A 17,351-nucleotide genomic window follows, 5' to 3' on the forward strand; every position below is an offset into this window, starting at 1 on the left:
TTGTATGCAAGCTCAAACGCAAGAACCCAGAAGCGATTACTGGGTTGTTCAAAGCGCCTCTATAGGCGATCACTTTGTCAAACAACTGTTAAATTTCTTTCACACATTGAAATCTCTACTTGAATGTCTGTTGACTGTGTGTAAACCATGAATTGAAATTCTAATCAGCGTTTGAATATTTTCCCGTCTTCCCGGGAATATACTAGAACTGGTTCTGATCTAAATGAGAAATAGAAAAATCCCGGAAGAGTCTTTTTAGCCCATGGACAAATTGTTACGGAAAAGTGGATTGCGTGACTTACCTTGGCAATCGCGAGACAATCAGTTTAGGAAGTCGGGGTTTTACGTTTTCAATCGCATTAATGGTAGCGTCGAAGCGAATCAATTTCAATGATTTGTTTTATTATTTTCCCTGCCGTCATATAAACCATTAGTTACATAAATATGCTATCCGTATCTTGCTTTCTCCGGTTGCACAAGCTGGCAGTAGTTGAATTCAGAGAAATTATGCACCAATTTGTGATATTTATAACCCTAGCTAATAATACTTCTTGTTTGATCACCTAACCGCTAGTTGACTATCATTAGAAATGAGATTCCTGCTAGTTTGTATTTCCTAATCTGTTAAACAGCTATATTTACAGAAAGCGCCCTCAGCGCTGTGTTTGCGTGGCTCTCTGTTGTAATTGTAACCAACATGCGAGGAGCAGTCCTGCAGTGGACCGTCAGGTTGCGGTCTTAGAAGGTTTCTTGTACCCTGGCTTCACGTTTCTGGTGTTCGTGCTGATTGGGTTCGTTCCACTTTTGAACGGCGGCGGAGCCAAACAGGACGAACAGCAATGCCGGAATGATGTAGGCCGCGGCGCCGATGGCAAAGACGTACCTCCACTCGTCCATGGTGCTGCGTTCAGCGGTGAAATGTGCTACCAGCATCGGTGTGATGAAGCCGCTGGTCGTTCCGACGAAGTTAATTATGCCATACAGGGTACCGGCAAAGTTCGGAGCCAGATCCTGGGAGTTCTGCAGATTCGTCATAGTTGAGGCGCCGTTGAAGCCCAACGAGAGGGTGATTATGGCGACACACATGTACGGATCGAAACCGGCATATATAAGCCCAATGAGGAACAGTCCGGGGATTATGTGAGCTGCAATTAAAGTAAAATCAGTCACTTTTCTCTTCTGGACGGGTACCTTCTCAATATGACAGTCACTCAACTGTAACTAATAATGATAGATCATGTGGTTGAAAATAAATGCAACGTAAGCATGCTACAAAACTTAGGAGCTCGAATGCAGTTGTTTTCAAAGACGTATTTTCCGCAAATTGGTTGTATCTTTGGTATATGTTGGTTATTTTTAGCATAGTATGTAATTATTATTCGTTTATACCGTACTGCTAAAAGTGTGAGACATGTTTTTAATTGAACGTTAAGTTGCGTGCGATATTTTGCAACAGTATCGATCGGGCATCTGTAATTCATTCGATACAAAGCACGTAAGTTTGCCGGGATTGTTGGGAAACTAGTCAATCATGTTATGCCATACAGACATACTTTTAAAAAGTTTTTGTAAATAATGTCAAATGATTGTAGCAAAGGGCACAGATTATGTCAATGCGAGGATGATGTCAAACTTCTTCAAGTGGACTCACATTGAATCACTTTCAAATTTACCTATCGGGTATTTTCAATAATAGTGCAATCGTTGCGAAGAACATTCGAATCTGTCTTATCGTGCCATCGGCAGGAAGCTTTCTGTATAGTGAAAAGGATAACAAGCAAGTAGTTCAAGCTTTCAAGAGGAATACAAACAGCTCTGTAAGAGATTCACCACTTTCGGTGCTTCCGGAACAGGAAAAGGGGGGACCGGTAGTGACGAATTAAATTTTTATGCTCATTAAATTTTTATGCTCAGCTGAATTAAATTTTTATGATCAGCTCTGCAAACTAGAAGAAAAAAACGTGCTTAATCCACCTAGCAGTGAGATGATACCTTTTTTATCAATTCGCATGAGTTTTTTGCATGAATATTCTTCGGCGTTTTAGTTCTCATGAAATTATTTTAATGACCGTCGTTTCAAGTGACAATTTAAAGTTCTATTCACTCATTACCCTGTAATGTCGAAGCTGCGAACCGGATCGAATTTGAATCTAAACATGTGACAATCGATTGAACATTCCATGAGATGTCGAAGTAAGTTCCAGTTTAGAGTTTACGGTTATCTACGCTACTTCCAGCGCCAGTATTCAACATAATCCAAAACTATTCGTATGGCTAAAAAATAAATATGACGAATTTGCAATAGTTTTAAGTCCAACTTTGAAGCTTTTTGGAATTGTCATCTTCTATTCCAGAATCGTAAATCAGAATCGAATAAAATTCATTAATTTTGCATGGGACCATAAATACTTTAATTTGAATTTTTGATTTTGAAATTCGATATGGTTTTTTTTAGAAACGATTCGATACTGGAGCCGGAATTCTAAAATAGGTGTAGCCGAAGTCAATTAAATTCACCTGAGGAGTTGTTTATTTTACATTTGATTCAAAATGTTCGAAAATCAGGGCAGACATCTTTGAGAAATCGTAGTGCAAATTAAACCGCTGAAACTGAAATAAGTTTATTTGGTTATCGACTATCCAAATCTGCAAACCCGATAAACCTGATTAATTTATGTGAAATGGACACTTTTATACTAATCACCCTGTATGCCCTAAACCGGAAGTTGGATCTGACAAAAAAACAAGATGTTTTATAGAATCTTAAGACCTTTCATTTGAATCTTAGATGGTTCTTGGATTTCATTTGAATCTTAGATCGGTTCAGCCATCTATGAGAAAAATGGCTTGCACTATTTTAATATCGTTTAACATATCATCCTGTAGCTTAGGAACCAGAAGTCGGATCCAGACGTAATTCAGGAACTTTGTTTGGGAGCATACAACTTTTCGTATGAATCTGAGTTTGTAGATAATGGTTGAGTTATCTCTGAGAAAATTGAGTGAAATTGTTTTCCACACACGCATTTACTGATCTCGATGAACTGATTCGGTATATTGGTGTTATGTTCTTCCAGCATTCATTACTGTCAGTAGTTTAAATCAGTATATTTATGCAATTGTTTTCGAATCGAAAATGCTGCCATCTTTGCCATCATCTAATTTACGTATGTCATATTCGAACGATTATGTTGCCAAAAACTAACCGTGCTAAAATCGGTCCGAGGCAAAAAGACATAAAAAAAGAAGTCTTTTTGGTACTTAGAAACAATTGTATGTAGCAGTATAACGTGTTTCACGTTGCTCATAAGCATTACTTTGTCATACAGCGCTCAAAACTCTTACTGCTAGAATAGGGGGAAAAGTCGCTTACACATAAATGTCGATAACTGCGTTAAAAATGGACGGATTTTACCAATCTATGGCTCGTTGGATAGATATTACCGTACGGAATCCAAGTCTTAACACATATTCTGTTTTCAAGGTCAATTGTGACAGCTATAGCCAAAAAACTGAAAATTTTGACATACTCTGAGATTTCGACATCACACATACGGACACACACACATACACACACACGCGGACATTTGCTCAGTTCGTCGAGCTGAATCGATTGGTAATAAACTCGGCCCTCCGGGCCTCGGAAGATTTTTCTAAAGTTTGAGTGAATTCGATACCTATTTTTTATATTTATAAAAAAAGGTAAAAATCATCATCAGAAAGTTTTATGGAATTTGTACCGGTTTTTGAACATCGTTCATGAAAAAATATGATAAAATATGAAATTGGTAATTTTCCACTTATCACACTTTAGTTCCGGAACCAGAAATCAGATCCGGATAAAATGTTGTACAATTTTTTAGGATACTATAAAACCTTTCATTTGAATCTTAATTTGTGAAAATCGGTGGAGCCATTTTAGAGAAAAGTTAGTGCACACTTTTTCACTAATTTTCACATATTACCGTGTAAATCCGGAACCGGAAGTCGGATCCAAATGAAATTCAATGGCATGCTATGGCACCATTAGACTTGTCATTTGAATTTAAGTCTGTGATAATCGGTTCAGCCATCTCTGAAAAAAATTAGTGCATATTTATTTCATATTTTGGTACATATCATCCTATATCTCCCAAACCGGAAGTCGGATCGGGATAAAATTCAATAGCACACACCTAGAAAAAATCGTGTAAATCTACGTCTTCTGAGACTGACATATATGAGCGTCAAAAATAACTCAATTTTACAGTAAATATAACTTATATTCAATTCATTCCGACATACTTCTAAGTGCTAAAACATGTAAATTTACGCGTTTGCTTGAAGTACGGGAGTATATTTAAAACATTCTTGTAAAATTCAGTCGTGTCACGGATTACGTTCTATGAATTGTGTCATATGTAGATTTGCGTCACCTGCAAATTTCATAATTTTTTGCTGTGCAGGCTATGGGACAATGACCTTTCATTTGAATCTTAGTTTGTGAAAATCGATTCAGCCATCTCCGAGAAAAGTGAGTGCATATTTTTGTTACATACATACATACACACACACACACACACACACACACACAAACACACACAACACACACACACACACACACACACACACACACACACACACACACACACACACACACACACACACACACATAAACTTGCTCAGTTCGTCGAGCTGAGTTTAATGGTATATGACATTCAACCCTCCGGGTCTCGGTTAAAAAGTCGATTTTCACAGTGATTGCATAGCCTTTCTATATGAGAAAGGCAAAAAACTGAATTAATTGGTACTACTAATAAATTATTAGCTTCACACAAAGGACTTACAGCAAATGACCAATATTTTTTAGTACTTGGTGTCGTTTCAAATTCTATGTGAACCGAATTTACAGGCGAAGCTCTCCTTAATGCATTCTAAGCGGACGGTAATTCCCCCAGATTTATCATAGGTCCAAGATCACGATTGTGGGTGCCGTATGTATATTCAATCTATTCCTAATAATGAAAGAACTAAAATAATAGTTAAGAACGATTCGGTTTTTAGTAATCCAAATTCTTCGAGATCACAACATATGAAAACGAAAACTGTCCAAATCCGTATCCGATTTTAGCAAGTGCGACTGCATGAATTTAAATGCATCACTTATCAGCCAAACAGATGCGTGCTTCTGTGGCTCAGTCGATTAACGGACGGCCTTTGTGATCCAATGATTCTCGGTTTAAGTCACCACTCTCTCTCGCCATCAGCATTTTTTTTATTTCAATGAATTTCATGTACATGTTCTTGATCGTAAATAACATGATTTTTTCGAAGTGTGTATAAGTTAAAATTGTTATTTCGTAAAAATAGTAAAAGACAATGTTTAAAATAATTTGTTCTGGCGGGAGTTCTTCCATTAAAAGATCGATTTTGGGAGCTTTCATCACGCCTGCTAATAAGATGTGAGGTGCTGAATCCCATGGTAATTAATAATTTCGAACGACTAGTCGAGCTTCGATCTCAAACAAAATTTATGACAGTATATTTTAACCATATGTCACAGGAAATCAACCCTTCAAGATATATTCCTATCCGTGTCAGCATCCTAAGTGCCCCTGACTCAACTTTATTTTTCGATACATCCATGCAGCGTGAAGTGCGTGGAATCCCGGATCATCTACGCTCGACGGAAATCCCAAAAATATTTTCAAGTAAGTTCAGGCATATTGACTCTGAGAAAATGTTTTACACGGACGGATCGCGAATTGAAGAAGCGACAGGGTTTGGTATGTTCAACAATAATGTTTCGGCCTCATTTAGGCTTCAAGAACCTGCATCTGTTTATATAGCAGAGCTAGCAGCAGTTCATTATAGTTTGAGTGTAATCGTCACATTATCTCCAAACCATTATTTCCTCTTCACAGATAGTCTGAGTGCAATTGAAGCCATTCGCTCAATCGCTGCTGGCAAAAATGAACCGTTTTTCTTGGGTAAAATAAAACAGTGTCTGAACGACATATTGAATAATAATTATCTAATCACTATAGTCTGGGTCCCGGCTCATTGCTCGATTCCAGGCAATGAAAGAGCCGATAATTTAGCCAAACGTGGTGCTATTGAGGGTGAAATTTATGAGCGACCGATTGCTTTCAACGAATTCTATAGCTCGTCTCGCCAAAGAACACTTGCCAGCTGGCAAGCATCTTGGGATAGAGATGATCTGGGTCGGTGGATGCACTCAATTATTCCGAAAATATCGACAAAGGCATGGTTCAGGGGACTGGATGTGAGTAGGGATTTCATTCGTGTGATGTCCAGACTCATGTTCAATCACTACACGTTAGATGCACATCTCCTTCGAATTGGGCTCTCCGAGACTAATCATTGTGCTTGCGGAGAAGGTTATCGGGATATTGATCATGTCGTTTGGACATGCGTGGAGTATCGTGATGTCAGATCTCAACTAATAAATTCTTTGCGTACCCAAGGTAAACTATCCAATATCCCAGTTCGAGACATTCTTGCTTGTCGTGACCTTTCATACATGAAACTTATTTATCATTTCATAAAGAAAATTGGAGTTTCAATTTAATAAAGGCCCCTTTTAAGACTTAGTTCTGATCCCAGCTGCGTCCATGAGTTCAACCAATAGCTAAATTAGAATAAAAATTATGTAATGATACAAACAAACTCGAAACAGTTTATGAAATTATCAACAAAATGTCTGAAAATAACAGCTTATTTTATAATTTATAGAAGTTAATCGTTTGGTTCAAATAATATTTCCGAGTAGATTTCATAATTAATGACGAGTTACCTAAGATGATATTTAAGCTATAAGAGAATATGTTTTAATAAATTCAAAACGTTGTGACTATGTTAGAATTAAATTAGGATAAGAATATTATGTAAAAGTGATGCTACGGCGAAGAAAAACTTATGTAAACTGCCTTAAGAAATAAACGTATTTATGGAAAAAAAAAAAAATGTTTAAAATAACACCATTCAGGATTCGGCTCAAAAAAAAATATTAGTGAGGAAGTTGACAAGACTTCAACATCAATCTAACAAATATGTATGATAAATAGACACGCATTAGTGAGCATCGATTGGTAGTTCGAGTCCGCCAATTTTTGCAATCGAATCTCCTGAAACGATCACAGCGATTACATTCGCGCATACCGAGCTACTTTCTTCCACGCTTTATTTATTGGTCAGGAAAGACTGGTAGTTTTGATCTTTCTGGAAAAACGAACCACTGCGAGCCATCGAGATACTGGCAACGACAAATACAGTACCATTTTTTTGCCGTCACAAATCAACTGGAACCGTTGGCTGGGTTGAGGTCGGAGCCCTCCCGTCGTGGTCAAGCGAAGAATCTATTTTTATTCGTTACCCGTGCGGATGAAACTTGCTTCGCCAAAAGCACCCACGGGGCTCTCTCATAGACCGGTAACTGATTACAGTGGGTCAAGCGAGAGGAACGTGTGGTTTTGTGTTTTCGTTTTGATCACGATGTTTTGCTTGACAATCAGATGTGCAAGGTGATTTTCCACTCGTGTTGGTGTTTTTTTTTGCAGCCGCATTTTTGTCGGCATTACGATCACTGCTCGTGCCTGCAGCCAATTATAATGTTCGACGTGGGACAGTTATTTACGGGGAGAGCAAACCAATGTAAGGAACTCAATGGTTGTAATAGAAGAAAGCATAGGGACTTTTAAAGGATTTTTTTTAATTTCGCTATTTAATGTGCATTAAATATCTTTTCAACTCACAAGATTTTCAAACCATCTTTAATACACATCACAGAATAATATTAAAAGAATTGAAATGATTAGGTTTTCAAATACGTTCTCACCTTCCTCTACCACGAAAATTATTATTATTATTATTATTATTATTATTATTATTATTATTATTATTATTATTATTATTATTATTATTATTATTATTATTATTATTATTATTATTATTATTATTATTATTATTATTATTATTATTATTATTATTATATCATTTATTTATACCCGGCATCAAGAAAATTCAAAATCTGATTGTTATGAATAGCTTTTCTATATCAATATATCACGTTGAGATTCCATAACTTCACATACTAGTAGTGATGTGTTTTAGCTCGATCAGAATAATATTTGAAGCTACAGGGAATAAGGATTTTTATTTTGATGGATTTCGTAAAATGTAAAATGCTACGTTATAATTAGATTTTGTTTGGTATTTTGAAGAAAATTATAAAATTTGTGCTTCGTGTTTGATTTTCAACTTCAATATTATGATTCCATGATATTGTTGGTAGAAAAATATTTTCGGTTTGTTCAATATTTGTACTATCTCAAATTAACTAAAAGTATGTTATTTCATTGATATATAAGAAACAGATTTAAACAGACATGAATAGTTACATGAAATATTTGGGGGAAGAAGCGTCCAGAAGCAATTCAATTCAATTAAGGGTAGAAAAGGTGGCAAAATCATGATCGACTTGCTTCGATTTGAAAGAAATTTTGCCCACATTTTCAGTATGACAAACCATTTGTTTTGCACGGTCCAATTTGATTCAAGACTGATTTTTGAAAAGGAATACGGTAATAACTTCCAAGGAATAATAACTAACCGGAACTCGCCTTCTTGGATCTCAGAATCACCTCAAGCATCGTTTTCCTACATCTACTCATCAATCCCGTTCCGAAAATACCCATGTTGTTAGGGCTTAAAACATGTAAATAAACCGGAAATCGCCATCTTGGATTTTGAAATGAACCCAAACATCAATTTCTTACACTTACTCTTCACATCCGTTCCGAGTTATATGATGGGCGGTTTCCACATTCATTATACATAACTTTTTTTACAAAATAAATTCCAAATAACGTAAACTTTTTTTTACCAACTTCCTCTTTTTACGAACCTTCGTTTAGTTCGTAAATGGAGGATTCGGTGTTTATAATATTTGAAAAAAAAATGAATACATGATCTAAAAATTTAAAAACACGAAGGATCCTGTATAACTCAAACAATTTGTATGGCCATAAACTAACATGACCTACTAATTGGAACATTTGCGGGCAAAACTTTAAAATTTTGGAAACTTATCATCTTGCAACGTTAGAACCGGAAATCACTTACTCATCACATTGTTACTTATGAATAAATACTATCGATATTGACAGTTTCACTCTACGCACACTATCTCCGGAACCGGAATTTCGATCTAAATAAAAATCAGGATATTTTTATGGTATCTGAAGACTGGCTCTAACGATTTTTACCATCGCAACCTCTCAGTTGCGATGGTAAAAATCGGTAGAGCCATCTTTGAAAATAGCTACTAATATTGTTTTCATTTTCTGGTGCATTTGGTGGGATATTGAGAGCGGCGATACTCGTGGGGAACGTGCCACTCGAGCCAATTAGTTCTGAACACTTGACACTTGTATGTTTTCACCCACTTCTTAAAGAAAATCTCTTTGGCAAGTTCATAATTTTAGCTGCCGTAGAAAAGGATTATTTTGGTCCTTTTGCATGATTGCATTTAGACAACGAATTCAGTGTTGTAACACTTTGAATGTTATCACGAACATTCTAACAGAAACTACCCCGTTCGATGTTGAGACAATGCGTGTAGTCATCACTAATACCGTCTGATATATTGCCATTGCGCTGTTCTCGGAATATAATGAAGCACTGCTTGAAAAAATTGCTTCGTCTATTTGAATCGATAGAGAGCCGCCATGTGCTAGTTTTAAATTTGATGAGTGCCTAACGCGGAAAACAGATAGGAAAAATGATATGTGAGTACAACTATGCCATCCGCAAAAAAGCTACCGCACAGACGGGACTCGAACCCGTAGCTAACTTTTATCCGGGCAAATCGTTTTGCCAATTGAACTATCCACACACAGCCTAAATGAACAGAAGAACCGAGCATGTTCAGCTGTGCTCGTGTGCCACGCAGTTCAATTCTAGTCATATTTCTATGAATTTTGTTACCCCGTAGGCAGCAGAAGAGACAGAAATAACTAATAACTTATAAAACCGAAATACGCGTATCTGTATTATGACGTTAGTTATACTTCTGTGAAAATTCAGTGACTTTTTTCCATATACTAGAATCTGATAGCACAAAAAAGTGAAAGTGTTCAATTAATTCTACTAACTGCTCTAGCTAAATTAAGTTCATGGTTTCGTTTTTAGAGAGTTTGTATACTTGAAAACGTTAGGAGGCTACGTGCATGGATGAATTTGAAGATGAGATTCCACAACATCGTTCTAAATTAACAGAAATGTATGTAATAGCACTAAACATTCTTTAAGTTAGTGAAATTAGTCTCCTTTTTCAAATCATAAATCAAATCAAATACTTACAGAATAGGCAGAACGACTTGCGGATCGTGGTTACGCCGAACACGGATTTCTTTCTCAGATAGTCTCCGATGCTACCGAAGCCAAATGCAGCCAATGCTCGGGCAAGGTATGGCAGAGCAGCCAGGAAACCTGCCTTGGCAAGTTTGAATCCGAGAACCTTAAGTTAGAAGAAAAAATAAATTTTAAAGTTTTTTGGCATTTTTTTACTATCAGTGCAACAAACCTCACTCATGAATTTCGGCGCTGCGGTAATTAGGAAGTAGAGTCCCCAGAGGTTGCCAAAATGCAGTACTAGTAAAGCTAGGAAAGGCACTGAGCTAATAATTTTCACAATCGGTGGAAGCAGGTTTTGCTTGGAAACCGTATCACCAAGTGACTTCTCAATGAAATCCCGTTCTTCTTGGCTGATGCGTGGGTGCTGAGCGGGGGAATCGGCTACCAAAATGAGCCAAAAAGAGGCCACGATGGCCGTTAGCACCGCTGGAACGTAGAAGGCAAATGACCAGCCGAAGGATTCAATGAGGACACCGACCAGAGGCCAGGTTACGACGGTACCAAACGTGCCACCCATCAGGGCAGAGATGAATTTACCTTTCTCGTTCGGAGGAGCCCACTTGGAGACAAGATTGTGCAGCGCTGGATAGAGTACACCCTGTAATGAACAGAAAATAGGAATTGACGATTAATATTTGATTGCCAATTTATTAGTTCTATTTGTTAGGGAAATGTGTATGTTATTTGCAAGTCTAATTAGAGGTTTACTTCGAGATCTTAAATTTATATTTCAACAGATTCTTTTTTGACCGCAAACCGAGTTGGGTGTCTCTGTTTTGTAATATTATTTTGAATCACACAAATTTGATTATCAGAAGGAATCATTCAATTAATAGGTTGGTGTTTTCGTAACTATTTGTAAAGGACTTATTTAAATGTTTCGATTAAATCCGATTATACAAATAATGAAAAGGTGAAAGTAATAATGCAGTTCGAACAAACTCCATACATTGCTGCAATGATTGAGGGTCGGTAGAGCTTTTATAAGTTTTACAATGATTTTCCAGCTCGTGACACTCGTAGAGATCGCAGTATCGCAGTTTTATCTAGATATAATGTTCCTTTTTCGAATCTTTTTCCAAAGCAAATGAGACATTGTTTATAAACAATACCAAATTAATACCTTGTGGAACATTTTATTTGATGTAAAATGGAGTAATTTTGGGAAAAAAATCGATTAACATTGTTTTAGTCACATACGAGCTTTAACAGTTTGAAACAAACATGTAACATTTCATTGCATAAGCTGTAACATTTGATATTATTGATCCGCATATATTTGGCCGTTGATGTTGATGGTCGTTGTATACGGCTTGTTGAATATACTGCACCTACAGATCGCCTGTCACACCAAGTACTTCTTGCTCTGTCCACCATCTTCATTGGAACTAGCAAGATCTTGTTTTTGTCACTAACTTTTTCGTTCCCCCTTCATCCGTCTCTTCACCATCTCGATGCAACTAATCAGATCTCTGTCGTTTTTAGACATCTTGTTCCCACAACTCCCTTTGCATCACGTTTTCCACAATATTTACTTTTCTGTCATTCTCTTCGGCAATATCATCATCAACGCCCATGGAAGACCGCTCCAGTCGATGACCAGCATGCGGGCCACTCGCCGGGTCTTCGTAGCTTGGGGGTATTTCCCGCGGACCCACACGGACCGAAGGATGCGGCCAACATGGATATTGGAAGACCCTCATGCAATATTAAATTCACCGGCTACTGGCGATTTTTTTCATTAGTTTGTTTCGAAATGCGTGGACTTTCAGCAGAACAACGTCGAAAATTTGTGTACAAATGGTGCACAGAACGCGGACTATCACTGAGAAAGATAGCAAAAATGGAAGGAGTAAGTGAAAAAACCGTGCGAAATTCAATCAGGAAGTTCGGTGAGGATAACACCTTTGAGGATAAACCGAAAACGGGTCGATAAACCTGATTAATTTATGTGAAATGGACATTTTTATACTACTCACCCTGTATCTCCTAAACCAGAAATCGGATCTGACTAAATTTTATAGGATTTCAAGACCTTTCATTTGAATCATAGATGATTCTTAGATTTCATTTATATCTTAGATCGGTTCAACCATCTACGAGAAAAATGAATTGCATTATTTTAATTTCGTTTCATATATCATCCTGTGGTTCCGCAATCAGAAGTCGGATCCATACATATTTTAGGAACCTTGTTTGGGAGTATACTACTTTTCATATGTAGTTCTGAGTTTGTAGAAAACGGCTTAGCCATCTCCGATAAATATTGAGTGAAATTATTTGTCACACACGCATTTGTTGATCTCGACGAACTGAATCGTATGGTATATGGAAGTTATGTTCTTCCAGCTTTTATTGCTGTAAGTAGTTTAAATCAATATAATTATGGAATAACTTTCAACTCAAAAATGCTGATATCATCTGGTTTACATATGCCATATTCGAACGATTATGTTGCCAAAAACGAACCGTGCTAAAATCGGTCCAAGACAAATTGTCATGAAAAAGGATGCTGTACACAGTCTTTTTGGTACTTAGAAACAATTGTATGTCGCAGTATAAAAAATCGTGTTTTCCGTTGCTCCCAAGCATTGCTTTGTCATACTGCGCTCAAAACTTCTACTGCTGGAATAAGGGGGAAAGTCGTTTACACAAAAATTTCGATATCTCCGTTAAAAATGGACGGATTTTAAGAATCTATGGCTTGTTGGATAGGTATTACCGTGCGGAATCTAAGTCTAAAAAAATATTTTGTTTTCAAGGTCAATTGTGACAGATACTGAATGATGAAAATTTTGACATAAAACTTAGTATAACTCAAAACGTAAACATCCGATCTCAAAACCATTCAATAACGTTCTGGGTGACGGGGAGACCTTTCATTTGCGACTAGTTTGATCAAAATCGGTCCAGCCATCTCTGAGATCTCGACCTCTTAGTTGATAACACACATACAGACACACACACATACACACACGGACATTTGCTCAGTTCGTTGAGCTGAATCGATTGGTATATGTCATTCGGCCCTCCGGGCCTCGGAAAAATTTTCTAAAGTTTGAGCGAATTCTATACCTATTTTTTATATATATAAAAAAAGGTAAAAAAGGTCCTGCTAACCCTTAGTTGGATAAACGTATACTGAAGGCGTTCGAGCAAAAGAAGGAGGTTTCAGTTCGGGATGTGGCCAAAAAAGTGGGCATTTCGAAGTCAAACGTTCTTCGTGCTAAAGAACATTTGAATCTTCGAACCTATAAGAAGCATAAACAACCAAAACGTAGTCCGAAACAAGAAGCATCTATCAGGCCGAGAGTTCGAAAGCTGTACAATACGATTCTTGCTGGAAATTTGAACTGCATAATCATGGACGACGAAACCTACGTGAAACTCGATTACAAATCCTTGCCGGGACCGCAATATTATACGGTGCGAGAAGGGCAAGTGTTAAACCAGTCCGAGACATCGATTGAAGTCGAAAAATTTGTTAAGAAAGCTATGGTCTGGCAAGCAATTTGTAGCTGCGGTAAGATTTCGATACCCTTCATCACCACTGCTTCAATGAACAGCGAAATATACATCAATGAACAGCGAAATATACATCAAGGAATGTTCCCAAAAACGACTTCTACCCATTATTCGAAGCCACAAGGATCCTGTTGTCTTCTGGCTAGATCTTGCTTCTTGCCACTACTCGAAATCAACGGTAGAATGGTATACTACCAAAAATGTAACTTTCGTCCCAAAAGACATGAATCCACCAAATTGCCAACAACTTCGACCAATTGAGGAATTTTGGGCATTAACGAAGGCACATATTAGGAAACATGTCTCGGCAGCCGAATCCATTCAACAGTTCGAAAAAGATTGGAAAAAAGTGTCAAAACTTGTCGCCAAGAAGTCTAAACGGAATTTAATGAGGAACGTTCGCAAGAAGGTGCGCCAGCTAGTCTACAATGGCTAAGTAGCAAATGTTGAGAATAATATTCTGTTGTTGTAGTCTAGTATTATCAGTATATCGAATAAAATTTGAATATCTAACACTTGTGAATTATTTACAGCGAAATCAAAGTGCGTCCATACTTTCTGGTACAGTCTTTAAGTTTAATAAAAATGTGCACCTCGTTTCGCCATCGCTTGTGAAAAAATACTTATGCAATTGGAAATTGGATTAACTTTTCGGGGACATTTAAAAGAATTTCAAGACCTTTTATTTGCTTTTTAGTTTGTGAATATCGGTTAGGAAATTTCCGAGAAAATTGAGAGCACATTTTCTCTTAAATTTGTACATATTTCCTTGTAATTTCGGAGCCGAAAGTCGGATCCAAATGAAACTCAGGAAAATTGTGTGAGGCCATAATATCTTGCATTTGAACACCAATTGGTTCCAACAAGACGGCGCTCCGTGTCACACAGCCAACGCTACGATTGATCTTCTGCGCACAGTCTTCGAAGATCGAATTATCAGTCGAAGTTCGGATGTCGGTTAGCCGCCTCGGAGCTGTGATTTGACGCCGTTAGACTATTATCTTTGGGGGGCTGTCAAAGATAAATGTTATGTGGACAAGCCAGAGACAATTCAAGCCTTGAAGGACAACATTCGTGCAGACATAGCTGAAATAAAGCTGCATACAATCGAACATGTACTAAAAACCTGGACCGACCGTATGGCGTACTGCAAGGCCAGCCGAGGCAGCCATTTGAATAAAATTATATTCCAACATTAACCGGAAGGATTGTACTTTAATATGAAAAAAAAAAATTTGAAATCGGATGAACTGTTTGTGTTTTATTCATGTTTTAAAAAAAAAGTTACTTAGCGGACCCTGTATGTGACGTAAGCTTTTGTTAACTAACCGGAACAATCTGAATGAATTTGGGTTAAAAATCAAATTAATTGAATCAACGCTCATGGGGAAATATATTTTTCTTCTATAAAATTCGTTATCGATTCTTCAATTATTATTAAATCGATGTGTTTTTTTTACTGAATGTTAAAAAACTTATTTCCAAGGGGACAAAAGTGTTTCTCAACGAATAAGAAAATGAACTGTCACTATTTATTGCACTGAAAAAGTTTGTGCAAAAGGACCTATAGAAAATAGAACATATAATAAATGTATTATGTGCAATGTTCTCTTGTGTTGGTGTATGATCTGACTTGAGGCATTAGAATTCCATGTCCACTAATGAAGTCTACATTTTTAAAATAAATAATTGAATCTCTCATTCTATAATCTTAATCTATTGGGATAACATATATTTAATATCATTTCATTGTAAAAATTTTAGATAAATACAGACTTTTGTACAGGACAATACAGATTTTCCATTAAAATATTTGGTATCTCTGCTCAGAAGATACTAAAATATACGCCTTACGAATAAATTTATCTTTCAGGGCATAATAAACTTTCAATTGTGATTAACAGTTCAATAAAGATCTCCAGAAATTGTGATTGACTGGTTGTTATGACGGGGAATGTGGATACGATTAGTTAGGGCATTGAATGAAAACTGGAGTATGGCTTGCCAATCGCAAGAGATCAAAAGTTTATCTATAATGTTCGAATCCATTTGATGCAATCATTACAGTAAAGCGGGGCTAGTCAATCTCGAAACACAATTTGCTCTGTACCTATACAAAACGGGTCGTCGGAAACCGAATCAGCTAACAGTGGTTAAAGCAGTTCAAAACTCTATTTATCAGAAATTAATTGATTAATCTTCACAGATTGATTTTTGATGCTAAGAATAGAATTTTCAAAGAAAGCTAGTTAATTGCCTTAACTGTATGATTTTTATAATATTTTAAAGCGATACTTTTACTTAAACAACACATTCGGCGAAGTAATGTATTCGAAAAAATGACTCATTCGGTCCGCACCCACTGCTATCAGCTTTCTATTAAAGAATAGAGCAAGAGATTCTCTAGGAAAAAGGTATGGGAGTAATGACATCCAGTGGTTATCAACTTGGAAACTTGTCAACACACAATGATTAAAAGATAGAAGAATGAAACATGGAAATGGAAATATATGTAAAAGTATCCTCCTGCGGTAAAGCTTGCTTTCGCAAACCCCGTCTTCGGGTAGGGAAGAAGGAGATTTATTTTGTTTTCTCGGCATTCAGGATACGCTCTCGTTGATGCAGCAGCTTTAGCTTATCGTCTCCAACCTGTATAAAATGTGCTCATTCATCACCTGCACGTTGAAGATCGTAATCGAATTTGTCTATTATGACATTCCTCGACACAGGGTATGATAAGCAGCGTAGCACAATTCGCACTTCCATAGGAAACGACCGTCGTTAATACGACACGATGTCACATCGCACTTAGCTACACGATTACACGAAGTTACATATAAAAAGAAAATTAAACACAATTTAATTGCTTGCGAAGCACACCCGATGGCTACTCAAGGCGGAAACAGTGAGAGTGTGTATGTATCTATTTCGCGCCAAATTGTACTCGGAGTTGGCAGCACCCTCTTAGATCACATTGGACTTGTAGACTTTGTCTCAAAAGTCACTATGCCTGAATGAGTTCTACACTGAATAAAAAGTGATTATAAATTTGATGTCGATGTACTGAAAAAACGCCGCTTTTGATTTGGATGAAATATTGTCAGTAGCCGGATTATGAATGTGTTGCCGTCACTTGGTACTTACCCCGCATATTCCCAGCAGTGCACGATTCGCTACAATGACCCACAGACCGTAGGTGGCTGCCAGTGGGGTAAGTGCTGTTAGGAAGGCACTGAACGAAAGCGTGTAGCCGACCAATCGTCGTCCACCGAACCGTTCCGCCAGGACACCGGCGGGAAGCGACGTCAATAAATACCCGTAGAAGTAGGCCCCCAAAAGTAAGCTTTGATCGTGCGATGTCCAGTTGTAGCGGGGACCGTACTGATGTTCGCCGCGGCACGTGCAAATGG

The 17,351-nt window shown here is 37.3% G+C and overlaps 1 protein-coding gene across 1 annotated transcript in view; it reads right to left on the reverse strand.

Moving 5' to 3' along the window:
• Positions 1-381: 381 nt before the first annotated feature.
• The window catches only part of LOC131437507 (sialin-like), a 42,457-nt gene continuing 25,487 nt past the window's right edge, over positions 382-17,351 (reverse strand). Inside the window, exons 4-7 of the mRNA XM_058606904.1 lie at positions 17,086-17,322; positions 10,586-11,014; positions 10,363-10,519; positions 382-1,145 (exon numbers count right to left, since the gene is read on the reverse strand). Coding sequence (XP_058462887.1) covers positions 739-1,145; positions 10,363-10,519; positions 10,586-11,014; positions 17,086-17,322 — 1,230 coding nt within the window. The 3' untranslated portion in view covers positions 382-738. The remainder of the gene's footprint in view (positions 1,146-10,362; positions 10,520-10,585; positions 11,015-17,085; positions 17,323-17,351) is intronic.

Source organism: Malaya genurostris, chromosome 3 (genome assembly GCF_030247185.1).
Source record: "Malaya genurostris strain Urasoe2022 chromosome 3, Malgen_1.1, whole genome shotgun sequence".
Lineage (NCBI taxonomy): Eukaryota > Metazoa > Arthropoda > Insecta > Diptera > Culicidae > Malaya > Malaya genurostris.